The following is a 26,996-nucleotide window of genomic DNA, read 5'->3' on the forward strand; positions in this document are numbered from 1 at the left end:
AGTCAGCTTGGGTATCTTTTCACCTGCTTGGTCTAAAGAACATCTGGAATGTTGATGTTGCCTAGGAGCATGGAGGTGCACACTTTTGACAAAGCGGGCTTCCAGACAACACTTTTATCACACCATCGCCCTGCCTCATTTGCAGAATTTTAGGGGGGGGGGGTCTATGTGTGTGAGAGACCTTGTTGACTTCCACTCCTAACCCTCCTGTGTTTTCCCGCCCCTTCTTCAGACTTTTTTCTTACCATGGAAAATCCATGAAAGAAAAGAAAAAACATGGAATTGCTGCACAATACCTTCTGACTGGTAGCGCTGGGAGCTCTCCATCTGGAAGCACCCTCACACAACATCTCCACAGGTTCAAATCCGCTGTTTTGAACACCCTGAGCTCAATGGGTGTCTTATATTGTAACCCCCTGCGTCATCTGCAAAATGGGCATTAGAATGGCAAGGGCATTTGTCCTACAGCTGTTGCAAAGACAAATGCAATAAACAAAATTAAGTGTTCTGTTTGCGCATGGCGGCGCAGCCCAGATCATATTGATGTCTATTGCAAAGCAAAGTCCCACAGCTACTAAGGCTGCGATCCTGTGCACACTTCACTGGTGAGTAAGCCTGAATAAATTCAGTGGGGGCTTGCTTAGGACCCAAGCTGCACAGGTGCATTATCATTATTATTATTGATGCTGCTTGAGCAATTTCCAGGTTTCCATCCAATGATAGTCTTAGTTAAGAGTAGACCCATTGAAATGAATTGGACTTGGCTAACACTGGGTATATCCCATCATGTGCAGATCATCTCTTCCTCATTTCTCCTATGAAACATTTTAACTCATCCCTCCCCTCACCCCCTTTACCTCCTCCTCCTTCTGCTTCGCATGTGCAGGACACCGAGAATTAATGTGGGAAAGGAACCCCTCTTGCTCTCCTGAGACTTAGTTCCCGCTGCAACCAAGCTTTTCACACATACCAAAATGAAGCGGGGGGGGGGGGGAGAGACGGCTGTGTGTGGGGGGGCGGGCATCTAAAAGAAAGAAGGCACTGCATGTCACACACACAACCGCCCCCCCACACACACACACACAGCATCCACGTTGTAAAGGCTGGTGCCTGTTTGTTTTTTAAAAGTGGGGCCTTAAGAAGTTTCGCATGCACTGCAGGTCTGTGGCAAGTTGCAAAGGCATGTGCTGATTAGAATAAGAAAGGGCTGTCGCGTGGCTCAGCTGGCACACAGAGAAGCCAGATGATAGATAAGCATCCGTGTCCCCCCCCCCTTCTCCTCTGCACTCTCCCCACCCCCCCCGCCCTTCTTTCAAATCGCAGATCATCTGCTCTGGCCCTCTCCACTCGCCTCTCATTTTCATCACAAAGCGGGCGTGTTTACCTGGGATCCCAGAACCGACGGGGCATTCCTTTGTCTCTAGATCAGATTGCTTCAGCCAGCTGCTCTTCCCAGCCCCCCTTTTCCTGGGCAAATCTGACCGTGGCCCCCGACGTGGTGGGACGGATTGAAAATCGGGGGGGGGGGGGAGAGAGACCTGCGAATGCGGGGACAGGGGAGGGAGGGAGGGAGGGAGGGAAGCAAGCAAGGGGCTGATCCGTTAGTGAATTCTTTCTTCCTCTCATTCCTATTGGGTTCGTTTCTGGTACATTTTGGCGACTGCAGAGCCGGTGGGGGTCCAACAGAAGGGTCTCTCTGGTGAGACAGTCTCGCCGTCCGTCCCCCCCGGCCCGGCCCGGCCCGGCCCGGCTCGGCCCGGCTCGGCTCGCACTCCTTCCTTCCTTCCCTCCCTCGAACTGGAAAGGATTATTGGTTGCATATTCTTGCGCGGGGGGGGGGGGGGCGCTGAGGTCAGTCGCGTGCCGATGTCTACCCAGGGAACATCTGCCGGTGCCTTCGAGCAAATAAACCAGCCGCGATGCTGGCCCGCGAGGATGATGTCTAGGGAGCCGCGGCCAGGCCAGGCCAGGCCAGGCCAGGCCGGGCGAAACGAAGCGGCCTCGCCCACAAGGGCTGCACGACAGAGGGAGAGCCTGCCGCCCTCCGCTCCCGCCGACAGCTTGCCGGCAGGCCCGCCGCAGGAAATAGACGACACGTGTTTCTTGCTAGGACGAAGTCGGGGATGCGTAGGCTTTTGTCCCGCATGCGCACGAGCCGAAGTTTAGGGCTGAACATGTGAATTGCACCCACTGGGAAGAGCTGCGCCCCTAGAGTGGCATCACGGGAGATCTATCTCGGTTGGTGATCCCTGCAGTCCGTTTCAGAGCCCTCCCACGAACTGGGCAGAAAGAAGTGGTAGAGCTTTGGGCTGTATCACTATTTATTTATTTGTTTGTGAGCCGCCTTTTGGCCTAGATAGGATGCCCACTTCCCACTGAAACTTTAACAACTAGGCTGAAACGATAAAGGACGATGTAAGAACTTTCAAACATCCCAAACCACAGAATTGAGAGCGGGAGAAAATCTTTAAAACAATGCTGTGCTAAGCTAAGACAGGGCGCAATCCTATACTTGTTTGGACGGAGAGAAGTCCTACAATTCCCACCGTTCCCCAGACAGCGTGGCTGGCTGGGGTATGCTGTGAGTTGCAGGACTTTTTTGCTGTCTAAACATGGATAGGATTGCGCCCGTAAAATACTAAAAAGCTGTGGGGACAAAAAAAAACCCAATAGGATTTACAGTTCCACAAAAGAGGTGCTGCCAAAGAGAAGACCCTGTCCTGTGTTCTGATGGACACAGCCTCTCTTGGTAGTGGGACATATAGAAGGGCCTCTGAGGAAAAGCTTAAACTACAGGCAGGTTTATATGAGAGGAGGCAGTCCTTCAGATATCGTGGTCCCAACTCCCAAGCCATTTAGACTTTAGACTGCAGGTGGTGAAGGACCTATTTTTGAATGCTACTGTATATAAAAAGTTCCCTGCATGTAGTAAAGTAGCACATCAGAAAGAAAGGTTTAGTGCATCCCTTCTCCCTGATGGGTTAGGTTACCATGTGAAGGGAGTTTGGACGAACATTTTAAAAAATGATCCACACCATCATCGCTTTTAGTCGCTGATGGTCCAGGCCAAAATGCTATCACCTCAGTCTTCTACCATCTGATTCTGCATAATGTATAGAATGACCTTCACACATGCAAACCGTAGCATGACGTTCCACTGATAAATAAGCATGTGTGGACACAACCTGAAGCTGAGTTAGTGTTCAGGTCTGGAACCTGGCTTTCAAGTTAGGCATCATGAAAAGAAGTAATCCTAATGTGTTCAGAGAGAGTGCATTTTGTTCACCAACAAGTAATCATAGCTAATCCACACAACCTTTTTCTTTCTCCCCTGCCTCTAAGTAAGAAGGGGAGGCTTCCAGGCAGGGGTTGTGCTTTCCTGAGAGGCTTGATTGCCCTGGCACACCCATTTCAGAAATGTATTACTGACACATCATGCTATTTACTCTGGATTTCTTAACTTGTGATGAATAAGATGCATATTCAGTGCCACTAAATGTGGACTAGTTACCACTTAAATTCCACACTTCCATTAACCATTTCACCCTACTCACAAACAGGATGGTTAAAGATTGAACCCCCACTTACTTTCAGTTGATGCTTATAGAAGGGGGGGGGAGGTTATAAAAGCCCACTAAAATATACCTGCTTGAGAGATAGATGACACTTATCAGCCTAATTTTAAGTATTGCTGCCAAATTCTACCCGAGTTAAATTCCTGGAAAGTAGCCATGTATTTTCATAAAAGTCATATGAAAGAACTTTCCTCCCTCTCTCTCGCATTTAAAGCAACATACAATTTAAAATTATCTCGCTTTCTGTCCTGCATTAACCATATGCACACAAATAGCACTAGAGATGCTCAGAAGCAATGTCATATGTTAGTGTGTCATATGTGAAAATGCATTTAGGCTTCAATCCTATGCACACTTATCTGAGAGTAAGTTTAACTCAATGGGGCTTACTTCTGAGTAAACATGTATAGGATTACCCTGTTAAGCTGCAATCCTTCACATAGTTATCCCCATTGAACTCAACGGGATTTCCTTCTGAGTAGGCATGCACAGGCTTGTACTGTTAGTTTGTTCAAGCAAAAATACAAAAGGAATGCTCATGCCTGACATCAAGGTTCCTCTGAGTCTATCTGAAGTTGCTTGCATGCACATGTGAAGGTTAAGTGGGACAGAAAGTGGAAGAGGAAGGTTTATACTGAACTTACATTCTAGCCAATGTAGGAATTACATTTGTTTTACATTAAAACATGCAAAATGCTCACCCACCTTATGGTTACTTTAAGAGTGTGCATGTAAAAGGCCCCCATCCTAAATATATCCAGTTGATTAAGTCACTTCTGGATAATTTGTTTAGAATCAGGATGGAAAGGCCTAGCTAAAAGAAAACAGTTTTGCAAAACTCCCTCTAAAAGCAAGTGTCATCTTTTTGGCACCAGGCAAAGACGTACTTCTTTCTCCAGGCATGTGGATGTTATGGCCCAGTTGTTGTGGAGTGGGAGTGTATGTGTGTGTGTGTGTATGGGGTGGGGGATTTAGTGTATTTGTGGATGAACACTTTTCATATTGTATTGTTTTCAGATTATGTTTTTTATGATATTTTTATTTGTATTATTGTGATATTGATTCCCCCCATTATACTGATAATTGATAATATAATAATAGTTTATGTATTGTGTGTGCAAGTCACTTTGAAATTGCTTTTTGCAGGGAGAAGTGATGCATTATTATTATTAACAGATTTTAGTGGCATTTGCTCTTATTTAGATGTCCTAGAAACAGATGCTTATGACAATTTCCAAATCCTTAAACCCTTTAGGGGTGTGCATGTGCGTGTGCGCGCGTGCGTGCGTGCATGCGTGCGTAAGTGTATGTATGTATGTGTGTGTGTATCATTAACTTCCCCTTTTTGGTGCTACTGGCTAATGTGGTTGGTAGAGCAAGACAATACTGGAATGACAGTTTTCCAAAATTAATACAAAACAAAATTTACCATAGTTTTGCACAAGGCGAAGAGAACAGGATTAGAACAAAAGACCAGCCATTCATTGCCTAGAGAAATGACAAGATGTCATGGGATGTGTTAACCAGTGACATGAGGTGGGCCCTGATCCTGCATCTGTTTGGATCAGACTTGCGTGATGGCTGGAATGAGAACACAATGCCAGATGTGTGCTTGTAACACTTATCTAGTGGACAAACCTGCCCATTGAAGCTGTCTTCAGGATCCAGAATAAATAGCACTTTGGGGAGAGGGGCAGATCCAAGAGAGGAGCCTTTCCCAACCTGGTGTTCTGCAGATGTGTTGGACTACAACTCCCATAATTCCCAGCCAGCATGGCCAATGGTTGACTGGGAAGTATGGGAGTTGTAGTCCAGCACATCTGGGGGAAGTCTGCAATAGAGGAAAGTCCTGACAGCAAGGCCGGAATCCTAACCTCTGACTTGGAGGCAAGTCCCATGAAAATCTGTGGTGCACTCAGGACAGGACTTTGGGCAGAGGTCCAGGGCTCATTCTGCACTCAGCAGAATGAGCAGGACACCCCCCTCCCCAAATGCAGCAGGGCTAGTTAACCATCTTTTGAAGTGAGTGAAGTACATAGGAAGCTGCCTTTTACTGAGTTAGACCATTGGTCTTTCTAGCCCAGTATTGTCAACACTGACTGGAACAGCTCTCCAGGGTTTCAGGCAGGAGTCCTTATTAGCCCTACCCAGAGATGCTGAGGTTCGAACCTGGGACCTTCTGCCTGCAAAGTAGGTGCTCAGCCATTGACCTATGGTCCCTCCCTTTGAGTAATATGCATTAGTATGTAAAGTGTATGTAAAACCATTAAGTCCAGGGTCTAAAATTACCTATGTGCACCAGTGATTAAAATCAGTGGTATCTGCAGCCAGCCCTTACGCATGTTGACCCAGAAGTGTGAGATTGGTTAATGGGAATCATATTTGGGTTCCACTTTCTTCAATAGGACTTACTTCCAAGGAGGTGTGCACTGGATCAGGCAGCAATATTCATGCCCTACACAAAGTGACCAAGTTTTGTCCTCTTCCTGGGAACAAACAAGGCATCAGCTGCAGTTTAGGTGGGAAGCTTTGCCCAGTGACGGTCTAACATCCAGATTGTCTGTTTGATTGTATCCTAAATATATTGTAAGTTGCCTTGAAAACTTCAGTTAGTAAATGGGGCATAATACTTTAAGTAAATGTACATAGGTAAACAGATAAATAGATAATGCATCCCAGTCCCATTCTTGGTTATTGGAAGTAAACCTCATTGAGTTCAACGAGACTTACTCTCAAATAAATGTTTATAGAATCCTTAATTTATGCAAGGATTTGGCTCTGGAACCTGTTGTGAATACATGGAACATCATAATCATCACAACATCCTCAAGCATGTGCAGAGTGCCTTTTCTTCACAAGTTAATAACTGCTATTAGCCCCCATGAATCTGTGTTGGGGCTTGAAGGTTAGGCCTTGAACCCTAGTGCCATATAGTGATACATACCCCAGAATAAAACAGGTGAGATGAGGACTGAATACTTTAAAAATATTTGCTATGTAATTCTGTCCAGTGCTTTAATGCAAATCTTCGTTGTTGATCAAAATATTTTCATCACCTCAATATCTAGGGGTTTGGGGTTTTTTAAAAAACCTGTAATGAAAAAAAAATATTCCCATTTTATACTGCTGCAAGGCACCTTGAAACATCAGTTAAGAATTTCATTATAAAGTATGCGGATTGTATTACTACTGTTAATGATCATCTTATCATATGAGATCATACCACAGTGCATTGAATTGTATATTATCAATCCAGCTTTTCATATAATTTCTCTCTTAATGCCTTGGATTTGATTTGCAAATCCAAAGACCTCAATCCTAGACACATTTACTTTAAAGCAAGTCCCAGAGTCCAATGGAACTATTTTCAAAGTAAATATGCTTAGAATTGCAGTCTTGGAAAAAAACGTATTTTTGCTGTTTATTTTCTGCACTGCCTCTTTTGCGCCTGTCCCTTCTGCAGTCCTTTCCAGCTTCAAATATACAATTTCCTTTTCAGCAGTTGCTTCATATCTTTTTTTTTTTTTAAATTAAAGCATAACCACTTTGCGGAAAGTGATTATGAAAGAGAAGTGTGGGGATGAGGCAGAGAGCCCCTGCTTCTGGACGGGGCTCCCCTTTTTTTCTGCGAGCATCTGCCTGGAGAAGAACAGATGTGGGCACCTGCGGTGACAGGCCGCATATGTTCTATCCTATTCACAGGCATTCAGACGTGGCTACAATGGTAAGCCTTTGTGTACCCAAAGTCACTAAATATATTAATCTGTGTTCCCCAGAGCCCTGCTCTATTTAATATTTTCACTGGCAATAACATCTGATCTAATCCTCCAATTGGCTCCCCATTGTGCCCCCGCCCAAATATGTGAAGTTATTCAAGCTTCCACCTGTTGCCTATCGGATTGAAGTAGGTTATGTGATCATCACAGGACTTCAGAGAGGAGTTCATCATTCAAACTGTGTGTGTGTGAGAGAGAGAGGGGGGGGGGAAAGAGAGGGGAGCACATTTAATAGTCCCAGAGTATTTTTATATTTAGAATTATATGTGACCTATTGATCAAGGAAACCTTCAGAGAAGCCACTGATGCCCTTCTATGCAAAACTCCTGCAAGGCCAGAAGGACAATGGTAAAGGAACAAAACACAGCCCTGGCTGCACCTTTTCTGCCTTTTGCAAATGGTCACGAAAGTTCCCATGTGAGGCTTTGTTTATTAAACTCTAGTGGTTATTAGAAACACCGGTCAATAGGCCAAGCAGCCAAAAGGTAACATAAATCTCAGATGTAAGACTTCGATTTTGGGGACAATTTTGTTGCATGACTCCTTTCTCTGATCATCGCTTCTTCTGTTTTGATTTGTTTTCGGTCACAATACGTCCTTTAGTTCCATTGTAGCCGGCACAATGCCGGTGGATATCAGGCTGTGAATGAAGACAGAGGCAGTTTAAACAAACCAGCCTCTTTCTTCCCTCTCTCCCCATTGTAATATGAATGGGCCTTCTGCATTCTGCTGCTAGGAAACCATCTTTTAAAAGCCCAGCTCCAAGAAAGGGACACAGAGAAAAGAACCCCAATAAAAAAAGAAGCAAAAATAGGGGGTTTTTTTGTTGAAAAGCGAGAGGGGCGTTTAAACAAGCCTTGGAAACAATTTCTAAAATCATAGAACATTTTAGAAGATATGTACAGTTTTAAGAGTATTGCTTTATGTCGCTCACCTCGAGCCTTAGTAAAAAAACCAGCAAACATACAAACAGAATACATTTTCACAGAACAACAACAAACAACAATTGTCTCTCCACGGGGGGGAGGGGGAGGAAGGATCTCCTGTGTTGACGGTGTTCGCTATTTATGAACATTAACTATAGGGGATACTTTGTGTTAGGGAATGACAATACCAAAAGCAATATTCTTTGTAGCGCAGGATGAAAAATCAGAAAAATGTTTCTCTTTTGAAGATAACATGCTGATACTGAATACCCAGGGTGGCGGGTTGAAAAAAACAACGGATAATTTTTATGGGAGAGAAAACTAGTGAGTGGTTCTAGAAAAGTATGAAATATATATTATATGATGAGAAAGATTTAAGGGCTGAGCAAGATTGTAGTAGCAGAAAATATACGTATGCGAGAGCTTCATGCGGGACAGTCTTGTGCTCCGACCTTGCCAAAAATAAACAACTTCAGATGGCAGAGAAGGAAGCTGCATCTTCAACCTGCCCAGATTGGTGCTTGGTGCGTGCGCGCCATTGTGGAGTCCAGGGCAGCTCTCTCCCCCGGCGTATCTCTATCGTCCCCGCGTTTGTCTGCCTTATCTGCTTAATCTCTATTCTGTACGGGTGCGGAGGGTGCCGGGAAAGATGCTTCGGCAGCTGGTGAGACGATCACGTGATCGACGCCGCCACTTTCTTGGTCGGGGAAAACCATAGTGGGAGGGAAAAAAGGTTGCGCATGCGCAATCCCACATCGCCGTTCCCCGTGTTCGCCAGCGTCTGTGCAAAGAGGTTAAAAAGAGAGCCTTCCGCCCAGGAACTTCCGGTTCCGATTAGGCTGTTCTATATGTACATCATTGATACCAACCAGAGCACGGAACAGCTCAAAGAAATAGTACAAGATCGGGATACGTGGAGATGATCCATAGAATCGCCAAAAGTCGGACACGACTGAATGGATAATGTCATATCACATGTACATCGGAATCACTGTACAACTGAAAAGGCTTTCAAGGGCAGCCTTCCCCAACCTAGTGCCCACCAGATGTGTTTGGACTGCACCTGCCATCATCCCCAGCTATTGGCCATGCTGGTTGGGGATGATGGGAATGGCAGTCCAACACATCTGGAAGGCACCAGGCTGGGGAAGCCTGTTAGGGAATATGTCCCATTGAACGCAGTGGGGTTTACTTCTGAGTAAAGCTATGAAAGGTCGCACCCTTTCATTGCAGGGCTTGGAAATAATCCGGGCCCCGCTGCCACCTGGAGGATTTACGTGGCCCAGGCAGATGTGAGGTTGGGGGTCCTGCCACTGCCTTCTGCAAGGCAATGTGTGGAGCCAACAGTAGGCACAGGAGGTGAGGCAGGGGGCCGCAGGCTTTGTGGAGCCAGGGCACATTGCCCCAGTCCCCGTCCCCCCCCCCCCGCCACCGCATGCCCTCGTTCCTTTGTGCATTGATTGGGTGCCCTTGCTTCCCTCGTGGTCTGGTCTGTCAGAATTGACCACAGGAGTTTCAGGTAGAAAAAAGGTAGCCTGTTGGGGACAGGGAGAAGGCAGCAGAAAACTGAAGAGCTGCGCAGCATCTGAGTTTGATTTTCTAGTCTTCCCCAACCGGGATGCTCACCGGGTGTGTTGTGCTACAATCCCATCTACCCCAGCCACCTTGGTCAAGGGTGGCTCTGGTTGGGGACAATGGGTGTTGAGGTCCAACGCCTCTAGGCCGATTTTGACATTTGGTGTTCCTCCCTCTTTTCCATCCCAGGAAAAATATCCAAGTGGCTGGATTTAAAGCAACACATGAATCCCCGTTGAGGTTCTACAGCCAAACGTTGCGCTCCTAAACATCCTGCCTTGGGTCCTACTGAGAACAGCAGGCCTGCCTTTTCCACATAGGTAGGATTGCACTGTCAGGCTGCAGTCCTTGCTTTCTAGGAAGCAAGGCCTATTGAACCCAGTGGCTCTTATGACCAAGTACATATGCGTGGGGTCCAGCTGCATGGTTGTAACCCAATGCACACTTACCTGAGAAGAAGTCCAGTTGAAATGAATAGGTTGTTTGATATTGTGCTCTGTTGTCAGAACTGACAAGAAACTGAAGGCCATTAAATTCTTGGTGGGCACTTGAACCCTCACGGGTTCAAGTGCCCACCAAGAATTTAATGGCCTTCAGTTTGACACACGACAGTCTTGGTCTTCAAGAAGTCCAAATTCAACACTTCTTTATTTCCGTTATTGGGGGCGGGGGGAGATATAGGGTGGCCACTTACGCTTTGTTAAAATAGAGGACATTCATTACCCCCAAAGAGGGTGGAAAACAGGACACCAATTTGCATAATATTTGCATCTGCACATTTAGAAGTAATAACTACAATTTAAATAGAAATTCACTACATCTCACCATAGTGGAGAAAACTGGCCAGTGCCTGCTCAGTGTACTATTGAGGGGCTAACTCTTGATGGGCCGTTTCAAGGCCCCTGCTGGCTCTCCCTTCTTATGGTTCTTTGACTTTAAACCGGACTTGAACTGGGCAGCCCATTAAACAGAGAACACCATCAAAAAGAGGGGTGTCCTGTGTAAAGTAGGACACCTGGCCACCTTAGTGTTGTACCTGTTGAATTTCCAGCTGAAACACATTTCTCAGTGTCATATGGGAGTTGTGTTCTACCCCATATTATTTTAGCTTTGCCCAGCTTGCTGAGTCCGCCCCCCTCCTCCCCGTTTGGGATACTTGACGGCCCGGCAACCAAAGTGAACCTGTAGGTCACATTACTGTGCCTTTAAATCCTAGATAACAGATAGAAATTCAGCCGGTGAGGCCTTTCTCCTCATTTACATCTCCATCTTTTTGAATTCCTGTTTGCCAAGAGATGTTTAAAACCCAGACGCCCTGGGGTGGCAAAGAGATGTAAACCCCAGCTGTGAAATACAGTGTCATCCTTTCGTAGCTTCTTTTGTACATTTTTTGAAAGGGGCGTGTGTGATTATTGCAAAGTACTGTCACGAAAGGAAAGCCTCTATCCCTTACTTTATTTATGCATCTTTAGAAAGAAAACAACCTACAACTCCCAGCATTCCCCAGCCAGCCATGCTTGCCCTACCGCTGCGGTGGCTGGCTGGGGAATGCTGGGAGCTGCAGGACTTTTTTCTGTCTACACATGGATAGGACTGTGCCCTTATTTGAGGTTTTACATTTCATTCCTTCGCATCTCAACCCCGCACATGGCCTCTATGAAAGGCAACGGGGAACCGGAAATCTCGCTAGAGATTCATTCAGTCTGGAGCCTCCGGCGCCGTTATACTAAAGGGAAGCCGAAGAGACCGTTCAGTCGGGTTAGTGGCGGCAGGGCGCGAGGGGCGGCGGCGGGTTGCAATGGCCTCCGGTTCTGCTTCTTGCCTCGAAACGGAGTGCGCTCAGCCTCGGCTCCCTAGGCCGAATGCGGAGTTTTGTTTGGGGCACCGTGTGCCTCATAGGACAGGGAAAGGGGGAGCAGGCAGCCACCTTTTAATTTGGCAAATGATGGCTACTCCAGTAATTAACCAACCTAGGGCAAGACGAGTAGGAAGGACATCAAGGGATTTATGGATCCTGCCTCCTATTGCCCTTTCTTAAAGCTGGGGCCTTGTACAAGAACTCGTTGAGGGAGCAGGGAACACAAACTCAATTTTTCTTGCAAGTTTCTGCCTCAATTCCCCTTTATTTGGCTCTACAATGTCATCAGGTTGTTAGCAATGTACATTGTGCACCCTATTGGTGTACATAACATGTCCCTTCCCATTCCGTCTTGTCAAAGTGGCACATACACAAACGGCGATTCATGTTGGTTGTAATGCTGCTGCTGTCCTTTGGGATTTTCTTTCTTATGAGAAATTTGTGTAAGTGCCATCCACCATAATTTTTCTACCTATTATGGACAAAGGCTCTGACGTACAAACAAACTATAAACATAAGGGATAGGTTGCAACCCTTGCCCTGCCAGCTTGGTGTTGACGAAACAGTAGTACCCGGTTCATGCAGTGCTTCTGCCATCTATAAACCTATGAAACAAAAGATAGACCTTATAGGGGTGATGAAAAATAACAGGGACTTTGCCTTCAGACTTTTTTGTGTCTTGAGAAGCAGTGTGGATTGTTAGATAGAGCAGCCCTTGCATTTAAGCACTTGCCTGGTTGCCAGTGATGACAAGGAATTGTGTGCGAGTGAGCAGGCTTGCAAAGGAGATCTGGAAATGCGATGGGTCGCTAGAGAACAGATGGACCTCTCCATCCTTCCTCTGCCGGCCCCCATAGGCTACCAGAAATGTTTGCAAGCTACTAACTTTTATGGGCTTATTTACAATGCCAGGTTGGAGTATTAAGGCTAAACTAGGGTGGCATATTTCCATATCTCAGCTCAGCCCTGCACTTGCCATATAGACTTCTGTGGCAAAGCTTAGTATCATAAGCAGGTGCTCATAACATTGGAAAGAAGCTTGTGACTGTGCACCTAGGAAGCACTTTCAGTAGCATCTGTGGAAAAGTAATTTCATGTTAAATCTTGATTGCTTCAAACATTTATTTTTGCATTACAGTGAAAAGCGACTTGTGAATTGCACCTGAAGGACAGGAATTTTTAAATCATGGAGCTAGGAAGTAAACCCACAGGCAGCTTTTAAAGTTGCATGTTAACAATCTTTAATCACCATTTTTTGAGTAGAGCATACTGAATGTAACACTTCAGAGATAGTTTGTAACTGAAAATGTGAGAAATCAGTAGTGTGAAAGATAAGATGCCAGCCTAATTAAAAGGTGCAGTGAATTTCTTAACTATCTGTGTTAGAAATGAGGGGAATTTCTTTTCAGTAAAGTAAAAGTCTTGCATCATTAAAAGAGTCAGAATTATCATATTTGCTTTTTATGAGGTAATTCGTTTTTTAAAACCTGGACTTCCTTTTAAATAGGGGTTAGTTGAGATTTTAATGACTCTATTTCTCATAAGTATTTTGAAAACATAATTATGTCCTTGCATTCTTTACATTTTCAGTAACTGACCTATAGGAGATTCCACCTTTTATTATGCAGCAGGGGTAGGGAATCAGTGTCCCTCCAGATGTTGCAATACAGCTCCCAGTACAGGTTGTAGAGTTGGGAAAAGGGCAGAAAAGGGCAACCAAAATGATCGAGGGGCCGGAGTAACTCCCCTAGGAGGAAAGGTTACAACATTCAGGGCCATGTTTCCAAGACAACAGAAGGAGAAGCAAATGGAGGAGTACTGGATTTTTTAAAAGGAATCAGCTTTGCTGCGCTTTGGTCCATGCAGGGCTCCACGAGCCAGTTCTCACCAGTAAGAGTTGCTTCACAGAACATACTTCCTGGTGGGGTTGGGGGTTGGAGTGAACATCATCTGCCTGGCAGGGGCTGCTCAACCAATAAGAGAGGCTCCCCCCTTTTCTCCTTTCCCCTGAAAGTCCAGATGCGCCTGCATTTTAGGAGCAAGCCTCACTGAGCACAATGGGAGTTACTTCTGAGTAAACACACATATGCTTGTGCTGAGAAAGTGGGGGGGGGACACAAAGATGGAAACCGGCCCCCATTTTAACCCGCAGGATCGAAGGGTCAAAGTAGTTACTTCCTAAGGCTAACAACCTTAGGAAGGTTGGTTCCTAACCAAACAACAGAGAATCAGCACCTTGAGATTGCGCTTTACCGCGCTTAGGGAATTGGGCTTTAAACTGTGCCATGTCAGTTGAGGGGATCTCTGTAAGTTCTGATGTGGGCATTCAGAGGGCAAGCCTCATTGACCACAAGGGGATCTACTTCTGAAGAGACACTAATGGGTTTGTGCAGGGATGGGAAACACACAAGAAACACCCCTTGACCGGGGTCATGGCCCACCCTTGGGCAGGGCTAGCATGCCCGAGATAAATGCAGGGCTTGGGGCACACAGCAACTATACTGGGGAGAACCCGACTTAAGGGAAAGAATCAGACTTTAAGCAGTCTCAGGAAATCCGGATTTTTCCCCTGAGTTTTCCGGGGGGGGGGGGGGGGCTGCTGATCCCTAACTACCTCAACATGCAGCCAACCCGGAGTAAATCGCTGGTGGAAACACCCCCCAGGACTGTTTGGCTTAGATGATTGAGGGGAGATGTGATAGAGGGGTACAAAATGGCTGCCAGTCCATTTCTGGGCACTGGCTGCCAGTCCATTTCCGGGCCCGATTCAAAGTGCTGGTATTAACATTCAAAGCCCTTCACAGCTTGGGGCCAGGTTATCTGAAGGATCGCCTCTTCCCATATGTGCCTGCCCAGACCTTAAGATCATCGTCAGCGGCCCTTCTCCATGAGCCCCTGCCAAAGCAAGTGAGGGAAGTGGCTACTAGGAGGAGGGCTTTTTCTGCTGTGGCGCCCCGGCTCTGGAATGAGCTCCCTAGTGAGGTTCGCCTGGCACCTACATTGTATTCCTTTCGGCGTCAGGTGAAGACCTTTTTATTTTCCCAGGCATTTTAGCTTTCTAGACTTTTAGCTTTGCTGTTTTAAATCTGTATTTTAAATTCCTGCACTGTTGCTAGGTTTTATTGTGGTTGTATTGTTATAGTGTGGTTTTAATGTTCTATATATTTTAAGTTGTTTTATTGTCTGCTGTTTGGTTTTAATTTTTGTGAACTGCCCAGAGAGCTTTGGCTATTGGGCGGTATAGAAATGAAATGAACTGAAATTGAATGAATGAATGAATGAATGAATGAATGAATAATGTATGGTGTGGAGAAAGTGGATCAGGGAGCATTTTTCTCTCTCTCTCAAAATGCTAGAACCCGAAGAGGTCATCCCATGAAGCTAATTGGTGGGAAGTTCAGGACAGATAAAAGGAAGAACTTCTTCACACAGCACATAGTTAAAATATGGAGGTAGCGATGGCTACCGATTTGGATGGCTTTAAAGGGATTGGAAAATTCTTGGGGGATAGGGCTATCAATGGCCACTAGTCCTGATGGCTATATGCTGCCTCCAGTAACAGAGGCGGTATGCCTGTGTACACCAGTTGCTAGGGAACATGGGTGGGAGAGTGCTGTTGCACTCAGGTCCTGCTTGTGGGTTTCCCGTGGGCAGCTGGTTGGCCACTGTGTGAACAGAATGCTGGACTAAATGGACCTTTGGTCTGATCCAGCACGGCTCTTCTTATGTTCCCATCATCCCTGACCATTGGCTATGCTGGCTGGGGCTTATAGGAGCTGGAGTCCAATAACTTCCAAAGGGACACAGGTGTCCCACAGATTTCATCTCTTCTTGAGCCCATGAATTTAATAATATAAACTGGTTTATTCAATCATACATCTAAATGGCTATTTAAACTTAAGTACTTTGTGGCACAGGTTTCATTCGGAAGTGGGAAACATAGTATGGGAAGGTATATATAGCACAAATCACTGGCATGTCTCCACAAGGCCCATTGAAATCAATGGCAGTTGCACAAGAGCAACCACATGAAAACTGTTCTTATTCCTTTCAGTGGTTTTTGAGGAGACGTTCATGGTGGATTGTGGCTATTTCTGGTAAAATACTGTTTGGAAACTCAGATTATACACAATGAAAAGGATGGGAAGTTGAATTTAATTTACATGTTGAGTATTTCTCTTCCTCAAACAGTAGAGTTACCTTGACTTTCTGTGGGGGAACAAATGAAAAACAAAAGTGTTCTTAATCCACACAAACCTGATAGTGTGGAAAGGCCTTTTAAAGATTTGGAAAAGTGCTCAGAGAGATGTTTTCAGTTCAGCAGAACACTCTTTTGCAAACCCTAAAGTCAGGCTTCCCCAGTCTGGTGCTCTCCAAAGGCCCTGCTGACTGGAGGTGATGGGAATTGTAGTTCAACGTACCTAGAGGGTGCCAGGTTGGGGAAAGCAAAATTCAAAGTGCTGGTTATTCATTTATTTATTGCCTTTCTGTACCGCCCAATAGCCAAAGCTCTCTGGGCGGTTCACAACAATTAAAACCATAAAATAGATGCACTTTAAGATGCACTTTAAAAGTTCAAAACCACAGTATAAAATAGAAGTAAAATGCAAAATAAAACCCAGCAGCAATACAAACATTTAAAATACAGTAACAGATTTAAACAGGACAGGAAGGCCTGGCGTGCTATGGTCCATGGGGTCACGAAGAGTCGGACACGACTGAACGACTGAACAACAACAACAGATTTAAAACAGGAAGTGAAAGACTGAAATGCCTGGGAAAATAAGAAAGTCTTCACCTAGCACCAGAAAGAGTCTTCACATAGGCGCCGGGTGAGCCTCTCTGGGAAGTTCATTCCACAACCAGAGTGCCACAACAGAAAAGACCCTCTTCTTAGTAGCCACCCACCTCACTTCCTTTATCAGGGGCTCCCAGAGAAGGACTGCTCAAGCTGAACTTAGGGTCCAGGCAGGTGTATAGGAGAGGAGGCGATCCTTCAGATAACCTGGCCCCAAACCTTTTAGGGCTTTAAATGTTAATATCAGCACTTTGAATCCGGCCTGGACTTGGACCGGCAGCCAGTGCAGATGGAAAAATGCTGGCATAATATGATCGCATTGTCCAGTCACTGTTAAAATCTCGCTTCCCCATTTTGGACCGGCTGAAGTTTCCAGACCATTTTCAAAGGCAACCCCACGCATAATACACTGCAGTAATCCAGACCATGTTTGTTCCAGTAATCCAGACCATGTTTGCTCCTTTTTTGCTGTCCTACTGGCAGGCAAAGACGACTTTATTTAAGAGTGCCTTTAGCTTGTAAGTGGGTCTCTTGGGTTGGCTGCTGTTTTTAATTTTTTTTCCTGTAATTGTTATGTTTTTATTGTACTTTAATGTATTGTTTTAATCCATTTTAATTGGTTCTGTAAACTACCTTGAGTGCCATTTTTTTTGGTAGAAAGGTGGGGCACAAATAAAATAAATAAAAAATGTCATATTGCCTCATGATGGTCTTGTTTATTGAAATTGTCTTAATTCATCTTTTTATTTTCCTATTTCCTTTTTTTTTTTAGATTGCTGAAGAAATTGAATTTTACATAGAGCTCAAGTATGGGTGTTAGAGGCTTGCATTGGTTTGTGACCAATGCCTGTCCGGGTGGGTGTATGGTAGTAAACCTGAAAGAAATGGCTGAAAACCATCACAGCAGGTATCCTGGGTCTGCTCCTGTTCTTGTAGTAGATGCCATGTCTTGTCTTCGACAGTGGTACACACCGGAATCTTGGGTCTGTGGTGGCCAGTGGTGTGAATATCTTTCGAACCTGGATGGTTTCATAAAGACTTTCTCAGCAGCTGGTATCAAACTGGTATTCTACTTTGATGGCCTGGTGGAGCAGAAAAAGCGAGATGAATGGGTCAAGCGGAGATTGAAAAATAACAAAGAAATAGCCAGGGTCTTTCAGTTCATCAAGACCAATAAGCAGCAACCTGGGAGGGGGATGTTCTTTATTCCGTCTGGGTTGGCCACTTTTACACGCTTCGCCTTGAAGACCCTTGGTCAAGAGACAATATGTTCGTTGCAAGAGGCAGACTATGAAGTGGCGTCTTATGGACTGCATAACAATTGCATGGGAATCCTTGGAGAAGACACCGACTATCTGATTTATGACACTGCTCCCTATTTTTCTGTTAATAAGCTCTGCTTAGAGAAGCTGGAAACGATCATGTTCTCAAGGCAGAATCTTTGCAGCATGCTGGGCCTCTGTGTAACAGATCTTCCCCTTTTTGCCTGCCTCCTTGGCACAGATATTGTTCCAGAAAGGGCTATGGAAGGTTTTCGGAATCAATGCATAGCCTCATCCTGTGCAAAAAGTCAGTGCTCTGATAAAAGGACAAGGATGGTTCTAGCTGTGGCCAATTATATTTCAGCTATTCCACGTTCATATGAGAGTTTGATCACTTTGACAGAAATGTTGTCTTGGGGATCAGATAAGTCTATCCTTTGCAAAGGAATAGAGTCTTATCTCCTGCCTGGGCAGCAGTCCCCGTGGCTTCCCTGTGACTTCTCACATCGCCCCGTAGCATCACTGCAACAAGGTGTGCCTCTCTGTTTAGATCGGGAAATCTTTCAGGTAACTCAACTCCTAAAGTCATTTTTCATATAGTTACAAATGGCCTGTTGCCCCTTGACCAATATAAACAGGTATTATATATGCATAATGTATTATTTTATTTATTTATTTATTTATTTTATTCAATTTATGAGTTTCCCGATAGCTGAAGCTCTCGGAGCTCATCACTTCCCTTGTTGCCACAAGTCTTTTGTTTTTGGAGATGGGCTCATTTGTCCTTCTCCTCTACTGTTAAATCCTCATTGGTCTCCCAAAGCTATAAAATGTAAAATGACAACAGCGAAAACCAAGAATGCCCTTTTGTTCCCCTGAGAACAGATAGCGAAAGAGCAACACGTGAGAGCCGAAAGCTATATGGTGTACAACGTCCTGAGCGGTGGAGAGGTTGAATGCAGCAACACATTGGAAGATGAACAGGATGCAGAGCTTCCTGGACAGGCACGTGTCTATTGCCTTGCTCGTCAGCATATCTATTCGATCCTGCTGGAGTCTGTAAAAGGTAAAGGCTGTGCTGGAATTTACTGTGTAACAGTTTGGAGCAAAGAGCACTGGCTGAACTACAGTTTTCCTCAATGGGCTTTTCAAAAGATGTTTGTGAATTGTGAAATCCACGTTTGAGAGGCTCACATCTGTATGAAATTTAGGCCTTGGTGCTGTAGGCATTCTACGTGTAATTAATAAAGAGAAGACCATTAGAAATCATTAAATCAGGAACGGTGTGCATTTGCATGCTGGTGCATTTCTGAACCTTTTAAGGACATTTTTTTAAAGTGCTGTAATAAAATGCTCATGAAAGCTGTTAATGATCACAAAGCAGAGCAAAATAGTTATGTTTAGACTAGCTTAGGAGGTTGAAAAAGAACCAGAAACATTTTGTTGTTTTAACAAAAAATATGTTTATTTCGGGGGTTGAAATAATAATCTTAGGTTGGAGGATTGCCCGCACAGTGTTACCTTCTTTTTCAAAATTACTTAGGCAATAATAGTGCCTGAACAATGAATTTTGTGTTAGAAATATAGCAGGAAATTAAAAAAAAAAAAATCCCATACTATATGACCAGTCAACACAGAATTTGGGATGACATGGAGTTGATACATAGAATTTTTTAATTCTAAAAGGATTTATTTTTACTTTCAGAAAAACAACATGGTTTTTGATTTGTAATGCCCCCCAGTCTTTTGTTACTGTTTAGTATCTGAGAAATGCACTTCTCCAGTTTGTCCTGATCCTGCAAGACAGGATCCAGGAAGGGGATTTGCCCTATCCAGCATCAAGGGTTGGCATGGTTGGGCATCTACCACACCCAGCAGGGGCCCACTGACAAGAGCCCCCTGGACTTGCTCCTCACCTGCAAACTTCTTGTTCTCCTGCCTCCCGCTCCAGCCCAGACAATGCTGGTGGTGAGGAGGAGGAGCAGGAGATGCCACGGCCTGCTTGCTCATTGGCTGTCTGCCTGCCTGCCAAGCAAGCCAGTGGTAGCAATGATGAGAAAGAGGATGAGGACCAACAGCAGCTGATAACAATGTGGTGAGAAGGTAGACTCAGGGAGGGGGCCTGTGGAGGGTGTCTTGCCCCAGGGCACTCAGAAGCCTGGAGCCAGCATTGGCACCCTATCTGCAATATTTCCCTCTAGATCAGGAACTAGAAGTCAAGATGAAGTATTATGTGAAATACAACAGAGACTACAATCTTATACACATTTTGCTGGGAGTAAGCTTTATTGAAGATGGTGAGACTGACGTCCAAGTAGGGCTGCAGAATGAACTGATTAATCAAGCCGATGGTTCAACCCACGTTCTGTGGCTTTATTAAAAAATAGACCTCCAGTTAATTGGGGACTATCACCAAGCGAACCTTATGCTATTCTGAAACTTTTTGTTTTGGGGGTAGCTGTCCTGCAGCTCGTTGCCTTGGCCAAGTAGCTCTCCCATCAGGTAATGGGAGATCGCAGAGGCCCGCCGATCATCCCCCATCTCGTGGTGGGCGCTGTCAGGAGCGCCCTAGCTGCCTCTTGCAGTCCCCACCAATAGCCAACTCAGGACACAGACGACGAGGAATTCTTTCCAAGACTTTATTCCTTTATTACTTTATGACTCTTTCAGAATACTAGTCGCTAGCACCAAAGCAAGGAACAGCACTGGGGAAAGATAGCAGAGTAGCCTAAGCTCCAGGTAAGGCAGTTCATCCCCGTTTGAAGAAGAATCACGGGAAGACCCTGAACTTTTGGGCTAGGGAGAGATCCTCCCTCTTTCCCTTGGGTCCTCGGGATGCGACCATTGTTTGCGCACCAAACGAGCGCTACGCCTCCTTTCCGCACCCTCCATCTGTTGTCGCTCCCTGCATCTGCGCCAAGCGTCCACCAAGCCCCCCTCTAGGGCTCTCTCACTGCCAGGGTCACTATCTATCCCAGGAATGCTGGCAGGAGGAATCTCTGCCAGCTGCTGTGCTTGTGAGAGATGAGTGAGCTCCTCTCCCACGGATTGCTGTTCCTCCTCAGAATCAGAACTACTCTGGAGCTCTATGGGCTCAGTTTCCACCCTGACAAGCGCAGAGGAATGACACTCTCACGTTCCAGCAAGGCTAAAAGGATCCTAAAAGTGTTGCACTCTGATCTGTCCTCATTATCCTTGACATCAGGGCTGTTCAAGGGCTTTTTTGCCACACACTCCCTCCAGTTTGGAGTGGGGAGGAGGCAGTGACTTGGTGGATCAAACAAGGTTCTGCTTTCTGCCTACCAGTCTCTTCTTTGAGGGCTTGGAGAGCCTAGCAAAGTCCTTGTCACATGCCCGTTTCTGTCTTAAAGGAGTGGCTGGGACAGTTGCATCTGGCTGGTCATGATGGGAACAGGATGCTATAGTACAGATAGTGAACATTTGGCATGTTCCCGCAAGACAGTTGTTCTGTTCTATGTCAGAAGGAACTTCCATGTACCAAGATACTGTACCTCTCGGTTTTCTTTATTTTAGCCTTTACAAAGAGCCTGCTCTGTAGTAGAAGAAAATAAGCCTAGTCTTTTAAAATACATGTCATTTTTCATTCGTAATCTTGAATTTATTGTGATGCCAATTTAATTGATAGATTCATCATCACTCAAAAACTGACATTTAATTGATGAAAATTTCTTCAATCAGATTGTAGCTTTATTTCCAGGTATACAAGCAACAGGATTTATCTGTACCTAAGGATGTGTTTAGCCATGCCATGTTATGAGCACCAGGCGTTCACACTGCATGATAAGCCAGAATTCTGCTTATTGTGAATGAGGCAACATGCTGGTGCATCCCACATGATCCCTCCTGCTGTAAGTGGGAGCAGCTAAACCAGGGGTGGGGAACCTCAGGCCCAGGGGCCAAATCTGACCCTCCTGAGGTCCCAGTCCAGGCATCCAGGGTTCTCCAGATGGCCACGCCCCTTTCCCACAACCACTGATGGTTTGGTGGACAGCTCCTCCTGCCATATTCCCCTGGGGCCAGCAAGAGCTTGGTTGTTCGTGCTGGTGCATAAGGGATTCATGTCAGTGCCCCAGGATTATGGATCTTTCTTTCTTACTTACCTATTTATTTATTTATTTATTTCTGTACCACCCAATAGCCAAAGCTCTCTGGGCGGTTCACAAAAATTAAAACCACAAAGCGCAGCATAAAACAATATAAAACATGAAAGCTTAAAACCAAAAAACAAAACAAAACAGCACATGCCCTGATTATTGAGCCTAGCTGTTGGTTGCTCAAATATGGAAATGTGACTCAACTCCTAGTACTAAACGTTGACTTTCTAAAGCTTGGCAATACTGTTGCAATGCTTAAATTAGGTTTAAGGAGGGAAAGAATTAAGTCTCTGGAATTCTTGAAAGCACGCAAGTCTTCTGTACTGAATTAGAAATGTCATTACGTGGGAAGTGAGGTTTAGTTGAAGACGACAGTTGAAATCTTTTCGCTGAAGTCTTTACACTTTAAAAGGACCCTGTCCTGTGTCTTATATCCTGAATTTGGATGGCTGTCTTTTATAATTAGAAAATCAATACAAAAATTATACTGCCCTTGAAAGTAGTCTCCACAAAAATGTAGACTAATGATGTCACACAAAGCAAAGATGTTCAGCATGGGATAATGTAGGGACTAAGGTGTATTTATTTATTCTAAATAAATGGGAGTGCATTTATTTCTTATAAATATATTCTGCCTTTGCATGAGCCATATCCAACGTGGCTAGCAACAGTATTTTTTTTTTAACCAAGATAATTAAAAACAACCAAATATCAAAATCATAAATAAAAACCAAGAAACAAGTGGGCTTAAAACATGACCAAAAAAGCAGATAAAAGTTTAACAATAAACAATAGCAAGAGCCAAAGAGCTGTCCAAACTGGAAGGTTTGCACACAGCCGTGGCTCAATGGTAGAGCACCTGCTTTGCGTGTAGAAGGTCCCAGGTTCAATTCCTGGATCTCCAGGTAGGGCTGGAAAAACCCATGTCTGAAACCCTGGAAAGCCATGTCCGGCTCAGTACAAGGCAGCTTCCCATGGTCATAGTGGTGAAAATCTGTCAATGAAGGGCAAGGTAAGTCTCTCTCGAGTGAGAATTCCACAGCCTGTGGTGAGTGGCCACAAAAAGGCCTTCTCTTTCCCTCTCATTCTCACCGAACACAACTCTGAAATTGGCAGGATTCACAAGAACCTCTCCAGAAGATATCAGCATATGGGAGCAAGCAATGAAGGCAAGGATGGGAGCAACTTAGCTATCCTAAAGGCCATTCAGTTATAATGAAGCTTGGTGCAATATGGTAGTCACCTAATTTGTGATTGCAACTTCCCTGCACCATTTTCAAGATAGATGTGGCTCAGTTGGCTTGCCCAGAATGCTGATGTAGCTAAGACGCTATATGCTGCTTCCTACCTTGTGTTCACATAACGGATATGCAAATCTATAGGATTGGGTATTAGTTAGTTCCCTTTCTATTTCTAAACTCTTGTCTTAATTTAGGAGTTTAACCCATTTGACCCTAAATACACTAACAGTGGCTTACTTCCAGGTAAGTGGGTAGGGAATTGCAGCCTAACAGCGCAGTCCTATGCAGATTGACTCAGAAGTCCAACTGTGGCCAGTGGGGGTTACTCCTGTGTAAATGGCTATGAGATTGCAGCCTAAATCTGTCTTTTCTGGTATTTTAAAGGGGTTAAAACATCTACTTGTGAAATATCCGTTCTCACATTAGTTCATTGATCCAGTTCTCTGTTCTTTAGATGTCCACGGAGCCTGCCCTGTAGTAAAGGAGTGGTTTGTGTATGCTGGGAACTCCCTGCAGCAACCAGACCCAATACAGCCCAAGCATCTCCCAGGTAGAATGAACTTTCATCTTGTATTGAAACTTGAACTAAATATATGACAGTTAAAGACGTGTAATGTTGGTTCGATATCCTTTGAGACATTTTGGTTTTGGAGACCCAGACAGCTTTCACAAGTCAACTTACGTAAATGCATTTATTTTTGAAATGGGTAGCTGCCAAGGTGGCTTTATAAGCCCTCAGGGAGGCTTACAACATATAAAAAGAACAAACATCAACCAGTAACATTCCACACTTTAGAACACAGAAGAACCGCATTACCATAATAAAAAAAAATCCATGGCAAGCCAGTACAATTTCCACATAAAACATCAACAAAGATCTAGACAGAATTAATTCTCATACCCTTGTTGGAATAAAATGATCTTTACTGACCTATGGAAGACTGAACTGAGCGGGCTTGGCTTATCTGGGGAGGATGTTCCACAGCTAGGTGCCACCACCAATATAGCCCTGCCTTTTTAGCAGGCCAACCTATCCTACAAATGAAATAATTGGGAGCCGGTACAGTTCTTTCACTATAGATAAAATGCGCTGTCTGCACCCCACTCCCCCAAACAAGTGGTTTGGTATATTCTGAACCATTTGATGTTTCCAGACTATCTTTAGAAGGAGTCCTACATAAAGTACATTACTGTAGCCCAGTCTGGAGTTTACCAAGGCATGTATAACTGTAGCCGGGTCCCTCTTTTCTAGAAACAGTCATAGCTAATGTTTTGGCCGAATCTGACCAAAGGTATTCCTGCTACCTGGGCCTCCAGGAGAAGAGGTGGATCCAACAGTCGTACCAGACTGTACACCTGCTCTTACAGGGGAGTGCAACCCAACCAGACTTTACCCACAATTAGGGCTCAATCCTGTGCATGTTTAGACATGGCTGGCTGGGGCATGCTGGGAGTTGTAGGACTTTTTCTGTCTAAACATGCATAGGATTGACCCCTTAATATCTCTGTCTTGTCTGGATTGGAACTTCAGTTTGTTCACCTTTATCCTGGCCACTACTGGGTCCAGACAACTGTTCAGGACTTCTACTGCCTTGCCGATTATATGAAAAGGAGATATTAAGGAGGTAATACAAGTAAGCTGGCAGGGTCCTGATTCAGACCAGGACTATTGCACATGGATGGAGAGGTGGTGTTTAAACCTTCCCCTCCTTGATGCTTGTTTTCCTAAATTTGATCTCTCCGCTGTGTGCAGGCTAAAGGAAGAAAATAGCCACCGTTGGCACCAATGGAAGCTTCTTCTTTTTTCTTTAGCCCCCACACGGGTTATGTGGGTGGGATTTAGGCAAACAAGTTTAAACCTTTCCTACCCATGTGCAGTGGTCCTGATCAAGATGGGGCCACACATGCTTACTTGGAAGTAAAAAAAGAAAGAGAAGCTAAGCTGCATGCTACATATTTAACATGTTGTATGGTTTAGCTTTGAAACTGAGAAACCTTAAAGGCTGAGCCTGTATCTACAGTAGCGCATACTGCTGGGTTAGTTGCATGTTAGGTGTTATGAATCCCCCCGCCCCCCCCCCCGAACCCGTGTGTGGTCTGATCTGCAGGTGGATACTATTACACGTGCAGTTACGATGCAGCTATCTGGACTGAGCCTGGATTGGGATCAAGCATAGCGAAAAGGGCACAGTTGGTTCCGTGACATGCTTCTCGCTTTTCATCAGTGCAGTAGACAGCATTGCAAATAATTTTGCAATTCATAACATGGAGAAATTCCCTTCTTGGGTAGATGCAATGACACCAATCAATCACACTTGGAAATTGCTTCACAAAGAATGAGAAGTATGAGGCTGTATAGAAGTATGAGGAATTTCAGCCAAAAATGCCCTGGAAGCAAAGCTTTATAATAGAAATTGCCTTTCAACCATATTTGCTACTAATTCCATAATGAAAGACTGTTCTCTTCTATTTTGGTGCAGACTAGTAAAGAAGGAGAGGAGGACTTCCAGTGTTTATTTTTAGTGCTCTGTTCCAAAACAAATATTTTTCTAAAAAATCTGCAGTCCATGTTTGTATGCCTTATATTCTCCCATGAAGCTTTTTATTTTCTGCAGCATGACTCTGTAGTTCACCAAATAAGGAGCTTGGCTGTGTGTCACTTTTAAATCTGAAAATGCTTTGGTAGGAGGTTATTTCATTTCAATCAAAGTTGGACTAGGAAAAACAAATTTAACATTTTGTTTGCTTGTTTAAAGACTAATTTTGGAACATATATAAATTTGTGCCCATCTCATCTGTCCATGTACTTTCTCTATTGTTATTAAGGGAAACAAAGGCAGGGATGGAATCTTGCTCCGCTCAAGTGAATGATTTGCTATTCTTTAACATAGAGTCACAACTTTTACCCTCAGTTCTTTTATGGATTTGTGAAATTTTCTCCAAAAAAGATTAAAGTATGTTTCATTTGGATCAGATCAGATACTAGGAACTTATACCTGAATCTTAAAACCTAGAAGTGAATGATAGAAACATAATATTTTTGCGGGGATGTAAGAGCAATTACACTACAATTAGATGACATGTATTGACATGTTGGCCACAGTGTATCTCCCCCTGACTGCCTGTGCATGAGAATGGAGAACATGTTATAGAGAACTGTCTCCCTCCATGTTGAGCAAACCACTGCATGATGCACTCCAATTTGGCCAAGCAATTTGCTCCAGGTAGATCCTCCTACAGGCCCTCCAGACAGAAAATCACCTTGCCGTCCACTCCTCTCCATGCTCCCAATACAGCACAGGTTCACCAGCCACAGCAGGTTGAAAGGGGAGTGCTCTTCTTGACTCCCATGAGAGTTCTACTGTCTCCACACATGCAAGGATAACAGGATTGTGGACACAGAGAACATCACTGCTACAGAAATGTAAAAGATGCATCAGGGCTTTACTAGAAGTAAGAAGTGAGATCCTGTGCCTCTTTACGCAAAGGTTGCAGTTCGAAGAATGTTTACTAGGAAATAAGCCCCGTTGAGCTCAGTGGGCTTTACTTCTGAGTAAACATGTTTAGGATTGTATTATAAAACCTTTAAATTATTGCCAACATTACTACTATCAGTGCCTTGTAGCTTATCAGTGGTGTAGTGGTATGTTTTGAAGCACAGGTACTCATCATGACATTCCCGATAGCCATGCCCCCAAAATGCAGGCAGCTGTTGTGTTGCTCCATATCAACAAACCAGTTCTAGGAGTTTTCATCTCCAGCAGAAGGGTGGGTGGGCTGGAAACTGAATGGGTCTTAAATGCCCAGTCAAGACCAGCCAACAGCAGGGAGGCACCAAAGCAACAAAAGGGATACGAGGTCACACAGGTA

The 26,996-nt window shown here is 44.6% G+C and overlaps 1 protein-coding gene across 7 annotated transcripts in view; it reads left to right on the forward strand.

The window, feature by feature from the left end:
• Window positions 1-11,575: 11,575 nt before the first annotated feature.
• The window catches only part of FAM120B (family with sequence similarity 120 member B), a 49,609-nt gene continuing 34,188 nt past the window's right edge, over window positions 11,576-26,996 (forward strand). For 5 of the 7 annotated variants that reach the window (XM_084828090.1, XM_084828091.1, XM_084828094.1 and 2 more), the window contains exons 1-4: window positions 11,576-11,610; window positions 17,281-18,337; window positions 18,656-18,836; window positions 23,581-23,676. In XM_084828090.1, the coding sequence (XP_084684216.1) occupies window positions 17,318-18,337; window positions 18,656-18,836; window positions 23,581-23,676 (1,297 nt within the window). In that variant the 5' untranslated portion in view covers window positions 11,576-11,610; window positions 17,281-17,317. The remainder of the gene's footprint in view (window positions 11,611-17,280; window positions 18,338-18,655; window positions 18,837-23,580; window positions 23,677-26,996) is intronic. The other 2 variants (XM_084828092.1, XM_084828095.1) reach the window with 1 other exon arrangement.

The sequence above is a fragment of the Heloderma suspectum genome, chromosome 1 (assembly GCF_057233095.1).
Source record: "Heloderma suspectum isolate Gila_16-S chromosome 1, 16-S_ref, whole genome shotgun sequence".
NCBI classification, from domain to species: Eukaryota; Metazoa; Chordata; class Lepidosauria; order Squamata; family Helodermatidae; genus Heloderma; species Heloderma suspectum.